The sequence below is a fragment of the Centropristis striata genome, chromosome 16 (assembly GCF_030273125.1).
Source record: "Centropristis striata isolate RG_2023a ecotype Rhode Island chromosome 16, C.striata_1.0, whole genome shotgun sequence".
NCBI classification, from domain to species: Eukaryota; Metazoa; Chordata; class Actinopteri; order Perciformes; family Serranidae; genus Centropristis; species Centropristis striata.
In genome coordinates this window covers 31165194-31185293 of record NC_081532.1, presented here as the reverse complement: position 1 = coordinate 31185293, position 20100 = coordinate 31165194, and the positions used below count along the sequence as shown (strand labels likewise).

Here is a 20100-nt window from a genome sequence, read left to right as displayed (position 1 = left end):
GTAAAAGTCCTGAGAAGCTTTAAAGGCCTAATTGTAATGTAATGATGTAATGTAAGTACCACAAACACATTTAACAGTGATGTAAAGTTGGCATGTTTCCACATATACCAGACATGTTTAGTGTATTCATAAAACTTTATTTGCACTTAGGATGTAATCTGGCAGATTGTGCTCAACATTTCCTGATTTGCATCCTGGACCGAAAACTGCTTGTTATCAACAGCCGAGTTCAGTAGATCGTTATTGTTCCCTCTGGAAAATACATATGCAGAGAGGTTTAACCCTCTCTACCCTGAAACAAGCAGCAGGATTTGAAAGGTATTTATCATAGACAGAAACTGGCCTTATTCTATTTCCAGACAGTCACTGAAAACATTATGTGTGAGAAACACTTCCATTAGTTAAAAATCTCAAGTTAAAATAGTATTTTCATAAATACTATAAATAATAAATAATTTTCATAATCACTTCATTATACCTCTCAGGCTGCTTACACAGAGCAGCAAGGAGAGGACAAGACAGGTTTTAGGTAGAGGTTGTAAAAATGTAGCGTATATCACAGAGGCATATATGCCCTGCCCAGCAAGTCTACAGCTCCATTCTACTCTCTTCACTGTCACTGTCAAATATAGGCTTGAACTGCCCCAAAAATACTTTAAAGAAAATAAATTCTGCATAGAGACATTGACACCACCCCTCTAGTACAGAAAAATACCGGTTGAAATAACCGTAAATACCGCGAAAAATACAAAGGGAACTAAATGTTTCTTTAGTTAATTTTGCAATGTTCATGTTTCACTGTTGTTGTGTCTGAATTCTAGACTACTAAATCAGCACCAGGACAAAAAAATCTGTGAAAAGTTGTCCCTGTAATTGTCATTATTTTACAAAAAGCTAAGAATTACCGCATCCCCTCAGAGGATTTAATTATGTGTCCATTCTCATGCTTGTTTCTACAGTTATTTGTGTAGAAAACATGGCGTTACACAGGCAGTGGCTTGCAAGAGTGAGCTCAAGCTGCGCATCATTAGTGTCACCCTTGGTTACAAAGACTGTAGACCCAGACTGGTCTGTATCCACCGAGGCTACAGACAGAAGCTTCTAATTGTTGTGTATCCACTTAGCCCTGTTCAACAAAAGACTTTGTCACCCCTTACTAATTTATTGTCCTTGTCCATTCAATAGTGTTGAGCATTCCACTGGCAACTGTTCAATAATATTTGCTCAAATTCCCTGACCTGAAATTATAATTCAGATGCCTTGGAGCTTGGTGATAGGTGGTGTTGTCCTAATTCAATCTGAATAAATCCCTCTTTTAAACATGAGTGAAAGTAAAATTTGCTCCATGCAGGGCCCTGCTGAGACTATTCAAATGAAAGGACAGCTTATGCAAAATGAGAGAGAAAGTAAAGAGAGAAGGAGGCAGGAGGCTGAGAACGGATCGAGTTTATAGTCCAATGGGTTCCTCAGCTGTACAGAAATCTTTAATTACTAATTCAGCACAATCATCCTGCAGACCACCCGGCCCGGGGGCTGTTCTTCTAAGACGATTGAGAAGTCTGGTCCATCAATCACAGGGCTCAGAGCCCTTCACCAGCTTCCCCAGGGAACTGCCTGGGAGGCAACCTCAGTGCTGGGCTTCTCCTCTTAACCGACTGGAAAACCTGAGAATGTGTGAGAGACGTAGGATGGAGGAGGGATCGATGCCATCCACAGGACAGGGAACAGTAGACAACAGTCTTCCTTTCCACTCCATTGGGGGCCACTCTATAGGAAAACAACCGACACCGAAGCCAAGACCTCCTCAGGACGCTTTCCAGCAATTTACTTTCTGACATGCCGCCACGGGACAAACTGGTGCCGCGGAGAGAAAACCAGGAGCTCTTTAATCACCGCAGAGGGTTTCAGGTCTTCTCTAAGAGGCCAAAGCCATCTCTTCTTGGCCTTTGAGCCAAAAGCTTGATTGGGGCAAATAAAGGGAAGTCATTTACTTTCAAAACAGAAAGTCTCCTTGGCACGCGCCACATTTGCCGCTCTGGCACGGTCCATATCACAACCCCTGCAAATAATGTGTTCCTGCTAGTAAAGCAAAGGCATTAGGACTCATGGGGACCGATATCAACATCCTCCTGCTGATAATGACACAAAACCACTGTACAAGCTCCAGGATACTTGCTCAGCCATTAACAGTCTTACTGTGTATCTGTATCATACTGGGGTTAACGTCCCAAGGCACATGTGAAACAACAAAAAGACTTTGATTAGAAGATTATTTCATTTTTCTGCAACATTAAATCTTTACTCAAAACACACTTTTCGTTGTTCCTATTCACGAAAGTATGCATGTTTGCAGTTAGACAATTCTGCTAAACGCCCTTCTTCAAGACGCTGATGGCAATGGAAGCCGCATCAAACACACATTTAAAACAGACCCGCATTCCTCTATAATCTCTAATTCACTGTGGAATATTAACCACCTGGGTCGGTTCCAAAAGAAGGCATGCCACGATACATTCCCAATGAAAATGTGCTCCACTTCGCTTGTATCCAATTAAGAAAGGCAACACAAATTTCACATCCACATGCTTCAAACTGGGAATTTATGTCTCATAGTGGTTAGGTCTGCTCAGCACTGATTACCCACATTGGTGCCCAGCTAATAGATTCCATCATTCTAGTTGTGAAGGGATAACACTAAGTCAACATCAATGAATCAAATGCTGTCACTGATATGTGACGTCTCTATCTAATCACCGTTAGAAGCTGCTGTGGAGCCGTTCCAATGCATCTGTTCTCTCGCTGCCTGTTTCTGAGGCTCAGTCATTGCATCTCTGGTTTTTGTTGGTCATTAACAAGTATTCATGTTTGATCAGTGCTAATAAAAAGTAATAAGCGCAGGCTTTGGTCCCTCAATGGATGTCAGATTTGGCGTCTGGGGAATAGCTGGGAGATTTGGGGGGGATGAGTTCATGTGGGAAGATCTGTGGAGCTCTGTGGGGCCCCTCCTTCTTTGAATCATCTGACTTTATTGATCTAAACCTCATGAAGAATAGTGTGCAACTGTTTCAAGCACGGGACTTGGGGGGACGGGGTCTTCTCCATTGCTGCCCCCTCCCTCTGGAACTCTCTCCCCCAACACATCACACATTCTCCCTCATTCCCTTCTTTAAAAATCCACAAATTTAAATCAGCTTGGTTTTAATGCATTATTCTTAATATGATGACAATGACCTTGATGACCCAGCGAGGTAGAGTTAGAGGAAGCCAAGGCTCCTGTGGGTGTGGTGGTTAACTTTAGGCTCTTGGGACGTCAGATCTGGCTCCCTGGGAAGCCTCCCAGCCTCGCAGACTGGGGAGAGTCACAGAGGGAAGCTGCCCAGTAATGACAGATGGGGAGACAAACGACTTGTGGAATTCCATTAGCTGTGAAACTCACAGCGAGGGAGGGGCTGCCAGCACAATTATACAGAATCATGCCAACACTACGGTCTGGGTCACACTCAGGCCACAGAAAAAGACCTTCAGTTAGAGAAGCTCAGATTCATTTACTGACAGAAATGTAGCTTTACAGTGAGAGTACATTAATTAACATTAGTTAATGCAACAACAGGTTGATTAACAGTAAACTAATGTACCGAGTTTACAAATGGTGCTTATGTTAACTAAGTTATTAATTTATACATTATTTGACATATTATAAATATGCTATTAACATTAGTCAATATGAGGCATTAATGATAACAAATAACATTAAATATATTATTATTATTATTATTATTGTTGTTGTTATTTTACTTTTGAAATATATTTCTAATATCACAACCCTGATTCCAAAGAAGTTAAAACAGAAATAAAAACAGAATGCATCAAATTAACAAAAACAAAACTTTATCTTTGTGTTATCAGTACTGTATTCAATTGGATATATGTCAAAAAGGGTTTGCAAATCATTGCATTACATTTTTATTTACGTTTTTTCACAGCATCCCAACTTTTGGGGAATTTTGGTTGTTGTAAGTGGTGGATAAAGATGTTAATGAACATGTGTGTCATGAAGATAACACCTAAGCCATTATATTAGGGGGGTTCATCAGGGTTATGATAGTCCATCGTGTTTTGAAAGGTTGAGAACAACTTCTTTTCAGTTTCTGCTTTGTGCCTTCTATGGGACCTGTGCAACCAAATTCCCTCCTGCCCAGCTCACTTGTTAGCTGTCACCCTCTCTACATCCAGTGGTGGAATGTAACTAAGTACATTTACTCAAGTACTGTACTTAAGTACAATTGTATTGTAATGTGTACTTTACTTGGGTATTAACATTTAATGTGACTTTATACTATTACTTCACTAGATTTTGAGGCAAATATTGGACTTTTTACTCAACTACATTTAGCTGCCAGCTTTAGTTACTTTTCAGGAGATTTAACATCAAAATATGATCAGTTTAAAGTAATTAAACATTTTTATAAATTTAACCTCATAACAGTTTATTAAGTAGTTAAAATTAGCTCTACCTTAACAACAGTAAAATGGTGATTACATAAATGCATCAATAATTTTAATAATAACCCAATAATATTGTTGGAATATTCTGTATTAAGAATACTTTTAATTTTGATATTTTAAGTACATTTTGATGCTGGTACTTTTGTACTTTTAACTTGAGGACGTTTTGAATGCAGGACTTCTACTTTTAGTGGAGTACTTCTGCAGTGTGGTATTAGTACTTCTACTTAAGTAAACGATCTGAATACTTTTTCCACCACTGTCTACATCAGATGCCCTATAAGAAATGACAATTGTGCATCCCGGTGGCTCACTTGTAGAGCTTATACTACCTAATCACTAGGTCCCTTTGCTGCATGTCTTGCCCTCTGCCCCCCTTTCCATTCTCTCTGTCACTATCCAATAAAGAATGCCAAAAAAAATAATCCTTAAAAAAAGAAATGACAATCCTGGATTGTGTTAGATTGAAAGTGAATGAGAACAAAAGTGCATAATGACCAAGAATGGAAACTTCTCCAGTCAAACTGCCTTCGATCTAGAAAAAATGACCATTTGTCTGGTTTTGCTCGCAGCCAATTACCGCAAGTGTTTTTTGATTTAATGTGACGTGTGATTGGCCCGCTACTGCAGCAACTACAACCCATACAGTCTGTGGTGTGGAGTTGGCAGGTCAGCGTGTCGAATAATGTATTCTTTGGGTTTTGGTATGACTTGGGTACTAATATTGGTACTGATATTGCATTTTTTTTAAATGTTACCCGGCCCTAAAGAGCAGTGCCTTTTTTTTTTTTTCTCTTCTCACACCACCTCATCATCAGAACCAGAGGGACGGAGCTGACTACAGTCTCCTTTGGTTGATCTGGATCTCATTATGACCCAGGAATCCTCAGCATGTGACTTTTTAAAGGCTCTGGCTCCTGAAGGCTTCGGCTCCCACTGAGATGGGACGCACTGGCATTTATGCCTCCATCACGTCAGCCCTCCTTCACACACACACACACACAAACTATGACACACACATAATCTCATCGCTTATTGCCACAACAGTGACATAAAGTCCTTGGTGTATAATAATAGACCAACATAGTCGCTTGCCATATGATGTCGTCAGCTGACTGCAACAACAGCAATACAGCCAAGATTATTTGGATTTGCATTGTGGTGATTATCAGTCGATTCTATACCCTGCTGCAGATATATATGATATATTCTGATATATAGTCAGAATACATTAATAAAGATATATGAAGTTAATTCAGGAAGCAAAGAGTTACTAAAACAGAACTGTAGCCATCATAGTGTGGTCATGTTGGCAGATAAATGTAATAAAGAAAATGAAGTAGCAATGCTTCCTCTCAGTCAACAGTGCATTTTGTAACCTGCTATAAACTGACCAATGGTAGCGTTACACCCCTGAACACAAACTTGGCTTTCATGACATCATTATCACATACTTAACAAGAAACACGGGAGACTCTTATAAAGCTATATGACTTTTCCTCACACTGCAAGCCGACAACTGACCCATTTATTATGAAATAAAAAGCGCAGCATCGTTTTTCAGGGGCTCTTGTCTCAAGGTTATATATCATTCCTGTCAAACACGTAAGAAAGCATACGACTCGGCCAGTACGGGAAGAATGTAGCTGAAACATCGAGCCAAGTGTCTAAACTGAGAACAATAACACTTGAGTGGAATTCAAAGCATTTCTCTTATTAAAGCTCCCTCCAAGACTTCTGGGACGTACTACATGACTTCATTTTGACTTAATTTTAAATCCCCTTTTTTTCCCTTTCTATTCGTCTTCCCTGCCTGCGTGTGACCTAGGACCCCGGGATTACAGTACGCTGCCCCCCAAAACAACCACAAAAATGAACAAATGGGGTATTCACCCCGTTTCTTCCCCAAACTTCAAAGGAAGGAGCAGAGGAAAACATCTGGGAGCCAAAAGAGATCGTGCCGGGGACTTAGGAATCTGGCATGCCGAGGGAGATAGAGAGCGGGAGAGAAAAGAATGGATCGTCGTCTATGATAGATGGAGGAGACAGAGAGGGATGATGTCTGCTTCTGATTAAGGTCAGGTCAGACTTTAAACAGGGTATGAGGACTTTGACAGCCAACTGACAGATGTGGGCACTGCCGTAATATAATTATATGTAAAAGTGCCGGGAAATGTCCCTGTGTGCCACCAGAGCTGCTTCCCATGAGTGTCTGCACCATCACGCCCTCCATATACACCCAGAGCTGTCAGGCCAAGTGAGAGTCTCCATCTACGGTGAAGGGTGTCACCACCCACCCTGCCTGCCGGCGTTCAACCACCCTGCTGCTGTTTCTCAAACCTACCGCAGCTCTGGTTGGGAAGCAGCTGAACTGCGGCTGCTCATTTCCTCTGTCAAGGCCACGTTGGCTCAGTCTAGCCTCGGGGTGGGTGGCACTCCTGCCAGGCTCTCATCTTCTCACTAAATGTGTTTTCATTTGCTTCCCGGTTTCGGTTTTATGGAAGTGAAAACAGCTTAATTTTTACAACTGGGTGCATGGCCGAGTCACACAGGAGTCCTAATGAAGGCTGTTATGTGTTAATCCGCATCAGTCATCAGTGTTGTTCAGGCCTATGATGAATACGGTAAAAATACACCAAGCAAAAACAACTGTTTCTAAGGAATATAAAAGACTTCACTTAATATACAGCACTATGAGTAAAGCACAGCTGCGTCTTGTTGTTTTGAACCAATGTGAATAACAGCATAAGAATACCAAGAGATCAACATACCAAAGGCACAACAGAGAATAATACCAACAGAATTGGACCAGATTACAAATAGATTAGATTTAAGTATGTAATGGAACAGAGCGGAACAAAAAATTGCTCAGATCTTGTGGCTTTAGTCAGGAAGGCTTACCTGGTTTGATCGGACACTTTTGGCACTTGTGGAGACCCCAGGAGGCGCCCACGCTTCCACAGCAATCATCCTGTTTGGTTAGGCCTGGCAGAGGCTTGCCACACTACAACAACACACATCTGGGTTAAATCTCAGAAATTAGTTCTGAGAAGGAGTGTTACATGTTTGTGCATGTATGCTTGTTTGTGTTCAAAAATGTGTGTGTGTGCAAGGGTGGGATTGGTAAGTGTGTTCGTGTCAGGGTGTGCGTGAATACCTATCTGCAGGGACAGAGTGAACCAGACACATCTGAGACTAGTTAGTTGGAAGCACTGACTCTCCAGAACAACTATGAACCTCCTGGCATGCCTTATTAAGGCACTTGCCTAATTGTGAAGAGAGATCCCTATCAGACCCTACTTATTGGATTTTTGGCCAATAAAGAATTATGAAACTAGAGAGGCAACAGAGAAGACATTCTTCTAAAGGAACACCAAACTGGCATACTGGCAGGAGAAGAGGGGAAACTACCGGCAAAAGCTTTGTGCGCTCCGTCTCTGGGGCAGTTCTGTTGGCGTTCTAAAAAATCATTGTGACTAGAGGGTTTAATTTCAAGCTCTCTATGAAACCAGAGAAAAGGAAATAGGAGCTTCAGATCTGCACAAACAAACTTGTTCAAGGAATAATGCTGGCAAAAACAACTGTACTGCAGATCACTTTGTTGTTGCAAGTGCAAACCTAAAGGCTAAGAGTCAAATATGACGCCTTATAATAGCCAAGCAAACATGTGCTGTATTAAGCCTCAGATTAGTCAAACTCACGCACTGTAATTAAAGGGAAACTGTGTTTTTCAACTTGGACAGTATTTTCACATGTTTTTGTGACTTATGGGACAATATTTTTTTGAAATTGGTCTAGTATTGAGCAAGATAGCTGCAGCCTACAGCACCTACAGCAACATTATGGAAAATATCCTACAGACGAATACATTTTCTTTCTTCTTTCGCTTGTTCCAGGTCTGTTTGTTATGAGTCTAACCAAGTCAAACAGAAGTCTCATTCTGAAATGTAATGTGGCCTCTTCCACATTGTCAAAATCAGCTAAATATTAAGTCATGGCATGACTTTTAGTCACAAACACAAAGCTAGAAAAATGTTTCATTTCTCTGTAGGGCTCTTTCAATGATCTTGTCAGCCAATTAAAATAACAATTGAGCCTGTCAGTGGCAAAAGAAGCACTATTAGTGGACATACATTGACAATAAACAGGTGCACCAAAGTATTACACTGCAGTCTGTTTTTTTGCCAGCACTTTTCTCAATCAATACTGGATCAATTTCAAAAAATGTTAGTCACTTAGACAGAAAAACATGGTAAAACACGATCAAGGTTGAAAATACCAAACTTTTCCTGTAATTAGTTCCCTTTCCTAACTTTTTCCCCCCTTGAAGCATGTCTGTTGTGAAGCACATACAGTACTTTGACTGTAAATCTACAGTGTGTGCCCCACTGTGTGGTATAAACACCATAAAAAAGTCTGCCAATCTAAGCCACAAAGAGGACCACATGGGCTGGATTTCTAAGCCTTAACTTGTCCTCTGCAACGCATCCTAAGTAATTTCATGCCTATGGTGGGAAACCTGATATGACCAGTGTGGTCTTTGCTCATAAATCCTGGACATGACATAAATCATAGCCAGGGGGCCCACTTCCTGTTTGAGACAGCAGCAATCAGAGAAGGTGATGTGATGGGAATGTAATGGTACCTGTGGTAAACCAACACCTTCCCACACTGGTGTCAACACCTGGAAGTGTCTTACATCAGCAAGTGATGACAGTGTACATAGTGTGTTTTAATGACTTAACACAATACCTGTCCATCGACTGTTTCCTGAAAGCATCTTCCAACGTGTCCGTTCTGGTGGTGGTGGTGGTGTGGTCTGGCGTGGCCGTTACCATTCCCACTGGTGTGTGGGGGCCCGCTGCTGTGCTCGATGGTGGGTTCGTGTCCATTCCCAGGCTGCGAGCGCTGCTGGACAGAGTGAGCCCCGTCTGTGGTGGCCGGTCTCTGCCCAGGCTGGACTCGAGCTACTTGGTGGATCTGGACTTCTGCATCTGGTGGGTGCTGAATGTGAACGTTCACCAAGGATGGGTGGAGGGACACTGGAGAAGGAGAGACCCACAGTTTATACAACATGGTGGATAGTTTATAGTTCCAAATGTTGGATAGTGTGAGTGGAAGCATCCTCAGCCAAGGGATAAAGGCTGTATATACATACTGCAGTTTGCGAGCTATCAGCTAACATTCTGCACAAACTTGTTCCACACACACTTAGCTTGCTTCACCACCCGGTTACGAGATCTACATGGGGAATTCCCGGCAATGAAGACACTATTAAGATATGACAAAACAACAACAACACGGAGAGTTTTTGATTCTCTGGTTTAAATCAAATCATCCTAAAGACCAAAAGCAGATTTTTGTGAGGAGCTGAGAAGATGTTGCAATGTGGAGAATGAGCTCTTTTGTCCTTCTGACAGAGGGGAAACATCTATCTTCAGGGAGTGCCAGGGTTTTTTCCCAGAATCCTGACCCACACTCATGAATCATAGTCGCACAGACAGGCAGCAGGGAGTCCAAGGATAAGAAGTAGACCTGCCCATGAAACTGAGTGTCTATATAAAGTATATGGCCATAAAGGTAATTTCCTTGTTGAGACATAACAACACAAACATTGAACTTGAAAATTAACAATGATTATTTTATGGAGGATGGAAGATTTTTGAGTGGAATTTGAATTATCTGACACAAAAACTTCTGGTTCTAGTTAGTGTTAGACAGAGCAAAATGCTGAGCGAGACGTGAGGAGGAAATTGAAAAAGGATATCGGGAGAAATGGAAAGTGAGTAAATCTTTTGAATTGTAGCCTTGCTCTGTTTCTAATAACCACTTCTGTTTGATAAAAGCAGCATTGTGCGAACAATATGAGGATATCCATTGAGTCACCCATTACTTATTCTGCTCAAAATAGAGTCTGACCTCCACCGCTGGCCAGAAAAGTCAGAGCACTCCTGGGTAAACAGTGTTGAAAATCAAGGAGTAGCCTCGTGTGCATTTAAAAAAAGATGAACTGCGATAACAAGGAGAAGTGGAGCAATTGGCAGAGAATAAAGGGCTCTTTCACGTCAGCACATGAGAAAGTGGAAAAAAATAATTTCACTGGAATTGCTGAGATCAGTATACATAACATGACTGTGACCACTGAGTATAAACTACTCTAGAAAAGAGGAATGGTTTGCTGACACTTATAAGATGGAAGTCTGTAAACAGCTCTGTACAGAGAAAAATATATTGAGATTGACTAGCTAGCACATTAATGGCTAGCTCCTCAATTACAGTAGTTTTTCAAATATCCCTATAAGTAGTCACTAGGTACATTTACTCAAGTACTGTACTTAAGTACAATTTAAGGTATGTGTACTTTACTTGAGTATTTCCATTTTATGTAACTTTATGCTTCTACTCCATTTCATTTTGAGGCAAATATTGTACTTTTCACTCCACTACATTTAGCCAACAGCTTTAGTTACTATTCAGGTCAAGATTTAATATATAACATGATCAGTTTAAAGTAATTAAGCATTTTATAAATTAAACCTCATAACAGTATATTAAGTAGTAAAAATTAGCTCTACCTAAACAACAGTAAAACACTGCTTACATAAATGCATCAATAATAATAATAACCCAATAATATTATTGTAATATTCTGCATAACAATTACTTTTACTTTTGTACTGTAAGTACATTTTTTTATGCTGATGCTATCGTACTTTTACTCCAGTCAGTTTTGAATGCAGAACTTTTACTTGTAGTGGAGTCATTTCACAGTCTGGAATTACTACTTTTACTTATTAAAGGATCTGAATACTTTTTCCACCACTGGTCACTATAACCTCTTTTCCAAACACATATGATGATTTGGCTTGACTCTGTTTGACTCTGCGTGCTCAGTGAGGCAGTGATTTGCATCTCCATTACAAAGATGCTTGAAGATGTGTCTGTAACTGAGAAAAATCAAGACACGCCTTCAAGCGGGTTAGCCATCTTGAGTCATATTTAAGTGCTGTTTAACAATTTGGCAGCCAGCTATATATTAAAAATATTAAAAATTTCAGGCTTTTTCCTGAGCGATTACAGACACAGTTTATTGCTTAAAAAACATAGATGGGAAAACAAATTTCCAATGATGAGGTATCTGCTTTGTCGGCCAAGAGCAGCAGAGGCTATTTAATTATGTTGATGAATCGTCACTGAGGCAATTCATGAATTAAGTTTGCTTTCTAGTGTGACCTGAAAAGTCTGCCCTCCCATTAGCCACAGTGGTGGAGGATTACCTTGCTGATTGGACAGTGGTAGAGTGTACATGGAGTGGGAGGGAGATTTTGGTCCCTGGTGGCCGGCATCCTTGTGACTGCGATGGGTGGGTCTGACAGGAGGCGGGGCTGGCAGGTGGCAAAACTTCCCAGTTGAGTTTGATGGACACCAGCATATGTCCCTGCCGATGCATCGGCCTCCATTAAGACAGGGGATCTGACAGAAGACTGCAAAGGGAGAAACACAGTGGTGGGTGTGTCAGAGGTAAAGAGAAAAAGATGAAGATGCTATTAGATGTGCAGGATTCGTTAGTGTACACAACACCCCACATTTAATTGCACAAGATTTATGCATCCTCATGCACAAGTATCGGGTAATGAGAAACAGAAGGAGTAGGCCTAATAGGAAGAGCATGTTCTGAGGCTTCATGTGGACAGGCTTTGTTTGCAAACGGTTAGTAATGGTCATGCTGTTCTCCTCTTTGGCCCCACCAGGCACCAGTTTCATTTTTGTCCTGAGGCCCTCATGCTGCACCTCCTTCACTGGCATGTTCTGCCTCACATCAATAATTATATACTCCTGTGCGTGGCGATGAGTAATGATTCACCCTGTAGTAATTCTGAGACAATAACAAGTGCATCTGTGTGAAACACTTGCTCTGCTGGCAGGGGGAAAACAATGCAAATTTCCCAAACTATCAAATCTTGGACAAAATTTCAAAGGAAGGCAACTGGCTCTAAACATTATAAGTAAATTAAATGACAAAGCATGGTCAGTTTACAGTTTGATTTATAGTTTGCAATTTAGCATGGGGAGAAAAAGAGAAGAAAGCCCGGCACTAGCCAGATGGTGTTTGACAGTGCTGCTTTCACAGCCTTTTCACAGGCCTTATCTTTTGGCATACGGGACGGGTGCCAGCCCAGCACCCTACATACCTGCTCCTGTCTACAGGTTCTCTCTGACCTGACCTCTCCTAACTCAAAACATCAAAGACTATCAAATGAAAAAATCTATCCAACCGTGACGAATAAGAAAAGGGCTTTTCTGGGGTGCAAAGGATGAAAAAGTGAAGTGCTGCACCTTTCCGGCTCTGCGGCACCCAAACATGAGGACTGCTTTAATAGACAGCTGGAGATGTGGATGAGCCACATACTATGAGATGAAAGAGGACACTAGTGATGGAAACATGCTGCATCCTCTCTGTCTCATCGAGATAGACAGCCACACACCAACAGGGTGCAAACAGAGAACAAGGAGACGCTGAACAGTCTCTATGGCATGTAGGGAATGAGCTCCCTGTCACATGGCATTACCAACAGTGAGAGTGGCGGAGGAAGAGAGGGAGGGATGGAATAAGAATAGAAGACAGGGAATGAAAGGGATTAGGAGAGCAGAATGTGAATAGATTAAAAACAGAAAAGAGTCAGCACAGGGGAGCGAGAGTAGGAATAAACATGGCAATGAAAAAGATGTGGAAAGACAGACCGGAATGGTGTCCACACTTACAGGAACGCCTCGTGTGATTAGACATGCTGGCTAAATTATCAGCTCAAAGAGGCTGTAAAATCCTTTCAATTTGGGATGCAGGTCTGCACTGGCCTGTGTCAGGCCAGTCCCAGCCCAGCATGGGGCAGGAACTATTCTTAGACAACAACCTCCTGTCAACTCTGCGCACCACGCTTCCTGTCTGCCTATCTGTCTGTCCATTTAACAACCTCTAACAAGCAAACAGACACGCACACACTTCTCACTCAATAAACAGACTTCTACTCAATCTAATATCAGCCTTTAAAGTAAGTGTTGTACACAGGGTGCGTATCAAGGGAGCCTGTTATAATTATCCAGCCAGATTTTATTGCACCGTGCAGGGAACATAACAACAGCATGAGATAACTGTTTGCTGTCCACTTGACATTCCTCAACGAACACGCACACCCAAGCAATAACAGGATGCAAGCCTAAATGGAAAGCAATCTCTATTTAACACACTCTTTAACACATGCGTTTGCATAATGAAGGGGAGATTTCTAGAGAATGAAAATGAGGCATAAAAACAAACCCGCTGCTCAGGAAGACTTGGAGGTGCCAGGAATGTAATCTTCAGGAAGGCCTCTGCCAGGACGCTGAAGTGTTTAGAATATCTACGCCATGTTCCAAAACCCCATTAATGGGCACATAAATCTGCAACATCAATCTGTTTACATATTCATAAGTCAGCTAGGTCCTCCTTAAAGAGCCTAGTGCACTTAAGTGAAGGTTGGTTGTGTGTTTGTGAGCCTGTTTGAGGACTTGTATGTGTGTGGTATGTGCAGCCTCTAATCCACAAGCAGTAATTAGTCTGAGCCTTAGCTGGACCCTTAAAACTGATGAGTAAACTAAGAAACATGCCGGGGTACGACCCTACCCTTGGCATTGACCGCCCCTTCCCTTCCCATGGACACTCCTGTGTGAATTTGGAGCAAAGCCCCCCGGATAAATGGAAGGTTTAATGTAATCCCTATAAAATCCTGTTCATGCTGCTACTCTTTCTCTCTTTCTGCCTCTCCCTCTCTTCTTTCATTCGATCCTGCTCTCCCAGGGAGCACGTAAAATGGTTAACGGCGGGGCCAACCGCGAGGTGTAAACCGCAAAGAGATGGGGCTAAGTGTTGGGAGCGTGGGACCACCGGCTCCACGTGTGTGTGTGCAAGGGGGAGATTAGCCCCCTATTACAGAGTCCGCTTTTAATCTGGCCTACCCCCATCTCTCCTGCTCTCCCTGTCTCTCTTACTCTTTTGACAGTGAGCGTTTTTAACTTAGCTCTCAGCTTTAATCTCCACCACTCTGCCTCCTCTTTGAGGTTTGTATTCAGAACAGACAGCATGCCACTGGGAACACATTTTGTCAAGATCACCCCATAAAACAGGAATGAGAGAGAAGGATGGAGACACAGGGTAAGTGTGTGAGAATCAGAAAGCAAGCAAAGGAAGGCAGTGACAGAGAGGAAGAAGGATGGCAAGCAGACAAGAAAAGATAAGGGTTAACGATAATCAGAGGCCCCAGAGTTGGCACTCACAGAGTCGGAAGCCCTGGTTGTTTGGCGGCTGTTGCTGCTGCTGCTGCTGCTGCTGCTGCTGCGAGGTCTCGCTGTAGACCGTAGTGATGTCTCCCTTCTCACAGCTGTTGTAGCAGCGGCCACCGCTGCACACCCTGCGGCACAGCATGGGTGTGAAGACGATCTTGATGCGGTCCAAGTTGGAGGTGAGGTTGGCCCCTGGAAAGCACACACACACCTGGGTGAGAAGGAGCAGCAGCAGAGACGGGCTGGAGACGAACTGCATCCTTCCTCCTTCAGCCTGACTGTGACACACTCCCCGTCTGGGCAAAAGGGAGGTTTATAAGTGTGCGAGGGTGTGTGCTGACGGCTGGGCAGTGGCACAGTGCAGCTGAATGAGCGATGTGCCACAGGGCAGCAAATGGGGGGAAAGAATACTATTAGGTATCGGGCTAGGCTCCAAGCCCTTTATCTTTGGGAGAAGGTGTTTTGGATGTGTGTATGTGTGAAGGAGACAAAGAGAGCTTGAGTGCAAGCTAACATTGTGTAATGGTGGGAAGCTGTTCAACAGCCGTTGCTGTGGTACAGGGCTAAAAAACAAGAGAAGCCTCAACAGCAGACAGCTGTGTATGCTGGATGGTGGATCAGAGGAGGATGAAGTAGTGAAGGGAGAATAAAAAATTAGGGAAGACAGGATCATATTTCTTTTTGTTGTGGGTAGAGGCGCCAGGGTTCAGTGCCTGTCATGTCAGAGAGGTGACAGGGCAGATTTCCAAGAATATCAGAGCATCAACACATAAGAGCACACACACACTGTATGCAGCTTCTATATCAAATGTCTGTCTGTCTGGTGTGATGCAGACGGGGTTAGGGAAGGTGGACAGTGGGAGAAGGGAAGTGCAGCCTGGGGAGATGCCAACTTTTTTTTCTCGTGGCTAATGTTCCATTCAACGATTACACCACACATGTGTATGTATCTAAGCCAGCCTCTGCGGATTGAGCCCCAATGTTTGTTTTGACGTGGCTAAGGAGAGCGGAGATGTTAAGTATGCATGGAAAGTGAGAACCAACTTTTATGATATTTATTTCACAGTGTGTAATCAATATGTTTTTTCGTTCTTACCTGCGGGTAATAATGCATTGCTGAAGTGTCCGTGCAGCTGGCTGTTGCCGGCGGCCCTGTGAGTGTTATAGTGCACGTTGCTAGGCCCATTTCTGTGTCCATGCCAATTCCTGTGTTCGCTGCCGTGGCCGTTAGCGTATCCGTTGGCACTGGGTAGAGCGTTGGAGGTGATAGGCCCGGAGGAGGATGGATAACGTTTCACAGTGCGGGAGGTCCCCGTCTGCTGAGGGGAGGAGTCAGGGGGTCCCCGTCTCACTTGGGTCCTGTGACATCATGACAAAATCATAAACATATGACCTCAGACAATGTCGCACACATACACACACTCACAAAGAAACACCCATTAGCAACGTAGGCGCATCACCGTGAAATCCATTTAAGCGTGGTCAGTGTGCGCGACAGAAAATAATATTCCTGCGAGACAAACATGCTGCCTTAGCTCATAGCTCTGCCTAATTGATTTTATAGATGAGACACAATAATTTGGAAATCATTTTGTTTTAATCAAATTAATAATACCATATCATTCTTTAAGCACATAGGGTTTCTCAACTCACATCTGCTGAAGGCCGCAGAGCCGCAACCCTCGCTAATTAATGAAAAGATTCTGTTTGACATTAAAGACATTTTGCAAGAGAAGATTTTTCATCACTGATTAACAAAAAATAAAGGAAACCAAAGGGAATAAAACTCACAGTCTGTGTGTGCGTGTCTGTGTGTGGCTGCCTCGGAGGAAAATGTGTGATTAAACACATTAGATCTTTCCATCACGACTACAAAACCTTTCCATCACCCATTGTGTGTGCTTGACTAGATCATGAACTCCCTGTTCTGTCTGCCTGTGGCCAACCAGGGAGCAACATCCTGAGTGTTGCACCGGGCTGGAGGAAGTATTAAAGCTAGGGTCGGAGAACAAAGCTTGTCCAAGGCTGTAAGGGGCACGTTTTTTACCGGTGAGCATTTGATTTGGGTCAATTACTGAGCCTGTGTTGCACGACCTGGAAGCTGAGCTCATGTGAGCGACCTGGGGGAGGCGCGTGCCTCTCAGACACACAGGCAGACAGGACTACCTCGGCTCGAGGGGTGTAAGAAAAAGCTTGGGGAGTGCTGGGATTCAGCCCTATGAAAAACATCTGGATCCCACTGATCTGCCCAGACAGACAGTCAGCAGAGCAAGACAAAGATGAACCATACCGGGGTAGATCAGAAGAATAGCTACAAAGCACACCTGTGGCCCTGTAAGGTAATTGAGGCTGTAATCAAACCCCAAATGACGATATAAACCGTGCATTAACATTTATGACATGCGGTTTTTCGCCACACACCATGTATTTACACACTGTCGACCCACAGACGCTCAATGATAATCAGGCAAATAAACACATGTGTGCACGCAACGCAGAAATGCATACATGTGCACACACTTGCACACACACACACACACACACCCTGTCCCAGCTGTGCTAGGTGTAGCACAAGCTGGTGCATGTCTCTTTATTCACAAACCACATTCCTGCTGCCAAGGGAACAGGACACTAAATGAAAAGGGGAAAAGAGAGACAAACATTTGATAATGGTCTCTCACGTCATCTATTCGAAAGAGCACCTACAGTGTAACTGACAGCTGCTGACCCAGATCCTGAATCTCCAGGGTGGGTCCCGGGGATAGGATGTGACACGGGGAAACGAGAGGTGCTGGTGTCAAGGTGGTAAGGACTTCCAGGAGGTGGCTAACCCAGCTATACCATCCACTCCAAATTATGATTGGGTTTTTCCATCGCTAACAGTGACACCTGGCCTGCAAGCATCCTGCCTCGCTTCCTATAGGCTCAGCCAGATGTTGTTCTTTCTGTCTCTCCCACTTCCAATGGCAAAGTGACTTCCTCCCATCATGAGCTCATCACTGCCCTCTCTGCCTGCAGATCAAGGGGCAGCAAGGGCAAGCACGACTCACTCTGCATGTTTGATGTCATCATTAGGAACTTCAAGGCCTCCGCGATCCAAGGAGGAACCATTCCCCCGCCTTGTTCTGGGTGACTTGAAAGCAATTTTGAAGATCTCTGCCAAGATTGCATAGAACATGGTTTGAACAGACAGATGGGGAAAATGTTTTGGGTATCAAATGATGGCCATACAGTTTTAATTAAATCACTGATGGCCCTGATAAGAGAGCTGCTGAATATGCATATGGTCCAAAGACAGGATTGAGGCAAATAAACAAAATTTAACTTGAATAAAATGAGTCATTCAATCTTCAGATTTAATTGAATTACAGTAAATAAGCATTTGGGATGCACAATGTATTGGGCGGCTGAAAACAGGACATTTATATTATGACATGCTATTGAGATAATGAAATTATAGGCAGTAAATTATCGGCCGATATTACAAAGCCAAGTTGCTATCATTGACCTCACAAGTGCAGCATTCACACACTTTGATACAGAAGGATGAGCCCTTGAAGTTGGTTTGTGATCTGGATTAACATTTCTAATTTGAAAGATTATGTCAAGTATCTCATTTTGATTCTTAGGCAAAATGCTACATTAAAGCCAATGTTTGTTTTCTTAAAATACTATAAAATCAATTAGCTTATATTATATTTGTTATGTTAATAATCATGATGTCATGCCATAATGTCATGAATGAGACCAAAACAGGCTTAAACAGGTTTATCTCTGCTGTGAAGTTGGGTATTTTAACACAGGGATCTAAGGGGAACTTAGTTTTGGAGGCAGCCTCAAGTGGCCATTCAAGGAACTGAAGGCGGACTGTACTTCCACATTGGCTTCATTTTACAATCTCAGAGTTTGCTGCTTGGTTGGTCAGAGCTAGTTAGTTAGAATTATCGTATATTACATCATCCGTCTTAGCTAACAACATTGAAGCTTTCGTACCCTCAGGCGTGCAAAAACTACAGATTACGAATTTCTTTTTAAAATACAAAAATGTGATATTGGCCCACGACAAGCAGAAAATTAAGCATTGGCGAAAAAAATCCATTTTGTGTATCCCTAATAAGCCTATTTCCCAAAAATGTCAAACAAATCGTTAATTAAATACATTAGCAATGGCCAAAAAAAAGTATTATGACAGACAGACATGATGTTGAAATCATGAAGCCAAATCATTTGGACACTTTGATTACATTAGGGAGATTAACTTGCAGAAAATGTGAGGCTTAACCGGGTCTCGTATGCATTATTTCATGTTCAGAACATGTGTTCAATAATTACATTCAAAAGAGAAACAATCAGTTCTTATACACTGATAAGCCAAACACTTGATCAAAGCGTCTGATAGCCTCCAACTAAGACATAAAGCTATTGGCGTTGTCCACTTCCCCTCATCATTTCACATGTACAGAAAGCAATTAGAACCAAAGCTCATCACGTTCGAATTACAGATCACAGTGATGGCCAAGAGTCTCTACACTCTGCATGAAACAACTGTAGAGCTTCCAAGGTGTTGCAAAAGTATTATTTGGCACTTGGTCGCTACGTATCTTTGAACTCATCGCAGCATTACGACATGTGAACATTAGCTCTCATGAAGCCATGACAGACAGCATGAATGGCAGTTCCAGCCGCGCCTCTTGACCCAGATGAGTTGGAGAGGAGGCAGTTTTGGAGCGCAAACAGCTCACAGTGAAGCCAGGAGCAAAAACTGGCTCAAAAAGCTGCAAACCGTCTGATCTCAGAGCTTCTGCTGATGCTGTACTGTACATAAAACCCAGCGAATTAAACTGCCAAGCAAAATGCTAGGTGTACTTTGAAGTTTTGATGAGAGTGTGTTGGGGGGGTTATGTGGAGAAATTCAGTTCGGTGGCTTTGTTTAAGTGCCAGGAAAGCCCCATAGCAGGGGCTTGGAAAATACCACTTCCCATCATCCCAGTGGTAACTGTTTTGTTTCTGTGAGTTGCCCACTGGGAAACGGGAGCTTCTTAGATACAGGGAGAGGGAAATTCTGGATTTAGCTGATGATACAGATCACCTTAAACATTCACACACACACATACACATACACGCAGTGACCCAGATCCTCAGGAACTGTTTACATCTTAAACCATCTCCGAAGCCCACTCGGCATGACGAGGCCAGAACAGTGTTTATGTGAAGCACTGCTCAGTAACGTATGGGCCACAGCTGATTCATTCACTAACAGTTCAGTCTCTGAGGTGC

General features: G+C 42.8%; 1 protein-coding gene across 1 annotated transcript in view; it reads right to left on the bottom strand.

Moving 5' to 3' along the window:
- LOC131987769 (latent-transforming growth factor beta-binding protein 2-like) overlaps positions 1–20100 on the bottom strand; it is a 103262-nt gene that overhangs the window by 53269 nt on the left and 29893 nt on the right. Inside the window, exons 4-8 of the mRNA XM_059352631.1 lie at positions 15920–16182; positions 14818–15015; positions 11784–11990; positions 9259–9548; positions 7408–7510 (exon numbers count right to left, since the gene is read on the bottom strand). Of these exons, the coding sequence (XP_059208614.1) occupies positions 7408–7510; positions 9259–9548; positions 11784–11990; positions 14818–15015; positions 15920–16182 (1061 nt within the window). The remainder of the gene's footprint in view (positions 1–7407; positions 7511–9258; positions 9549–11783; positions 11991–14817; positions 15016–15919; positions 16183–20100) is intronic.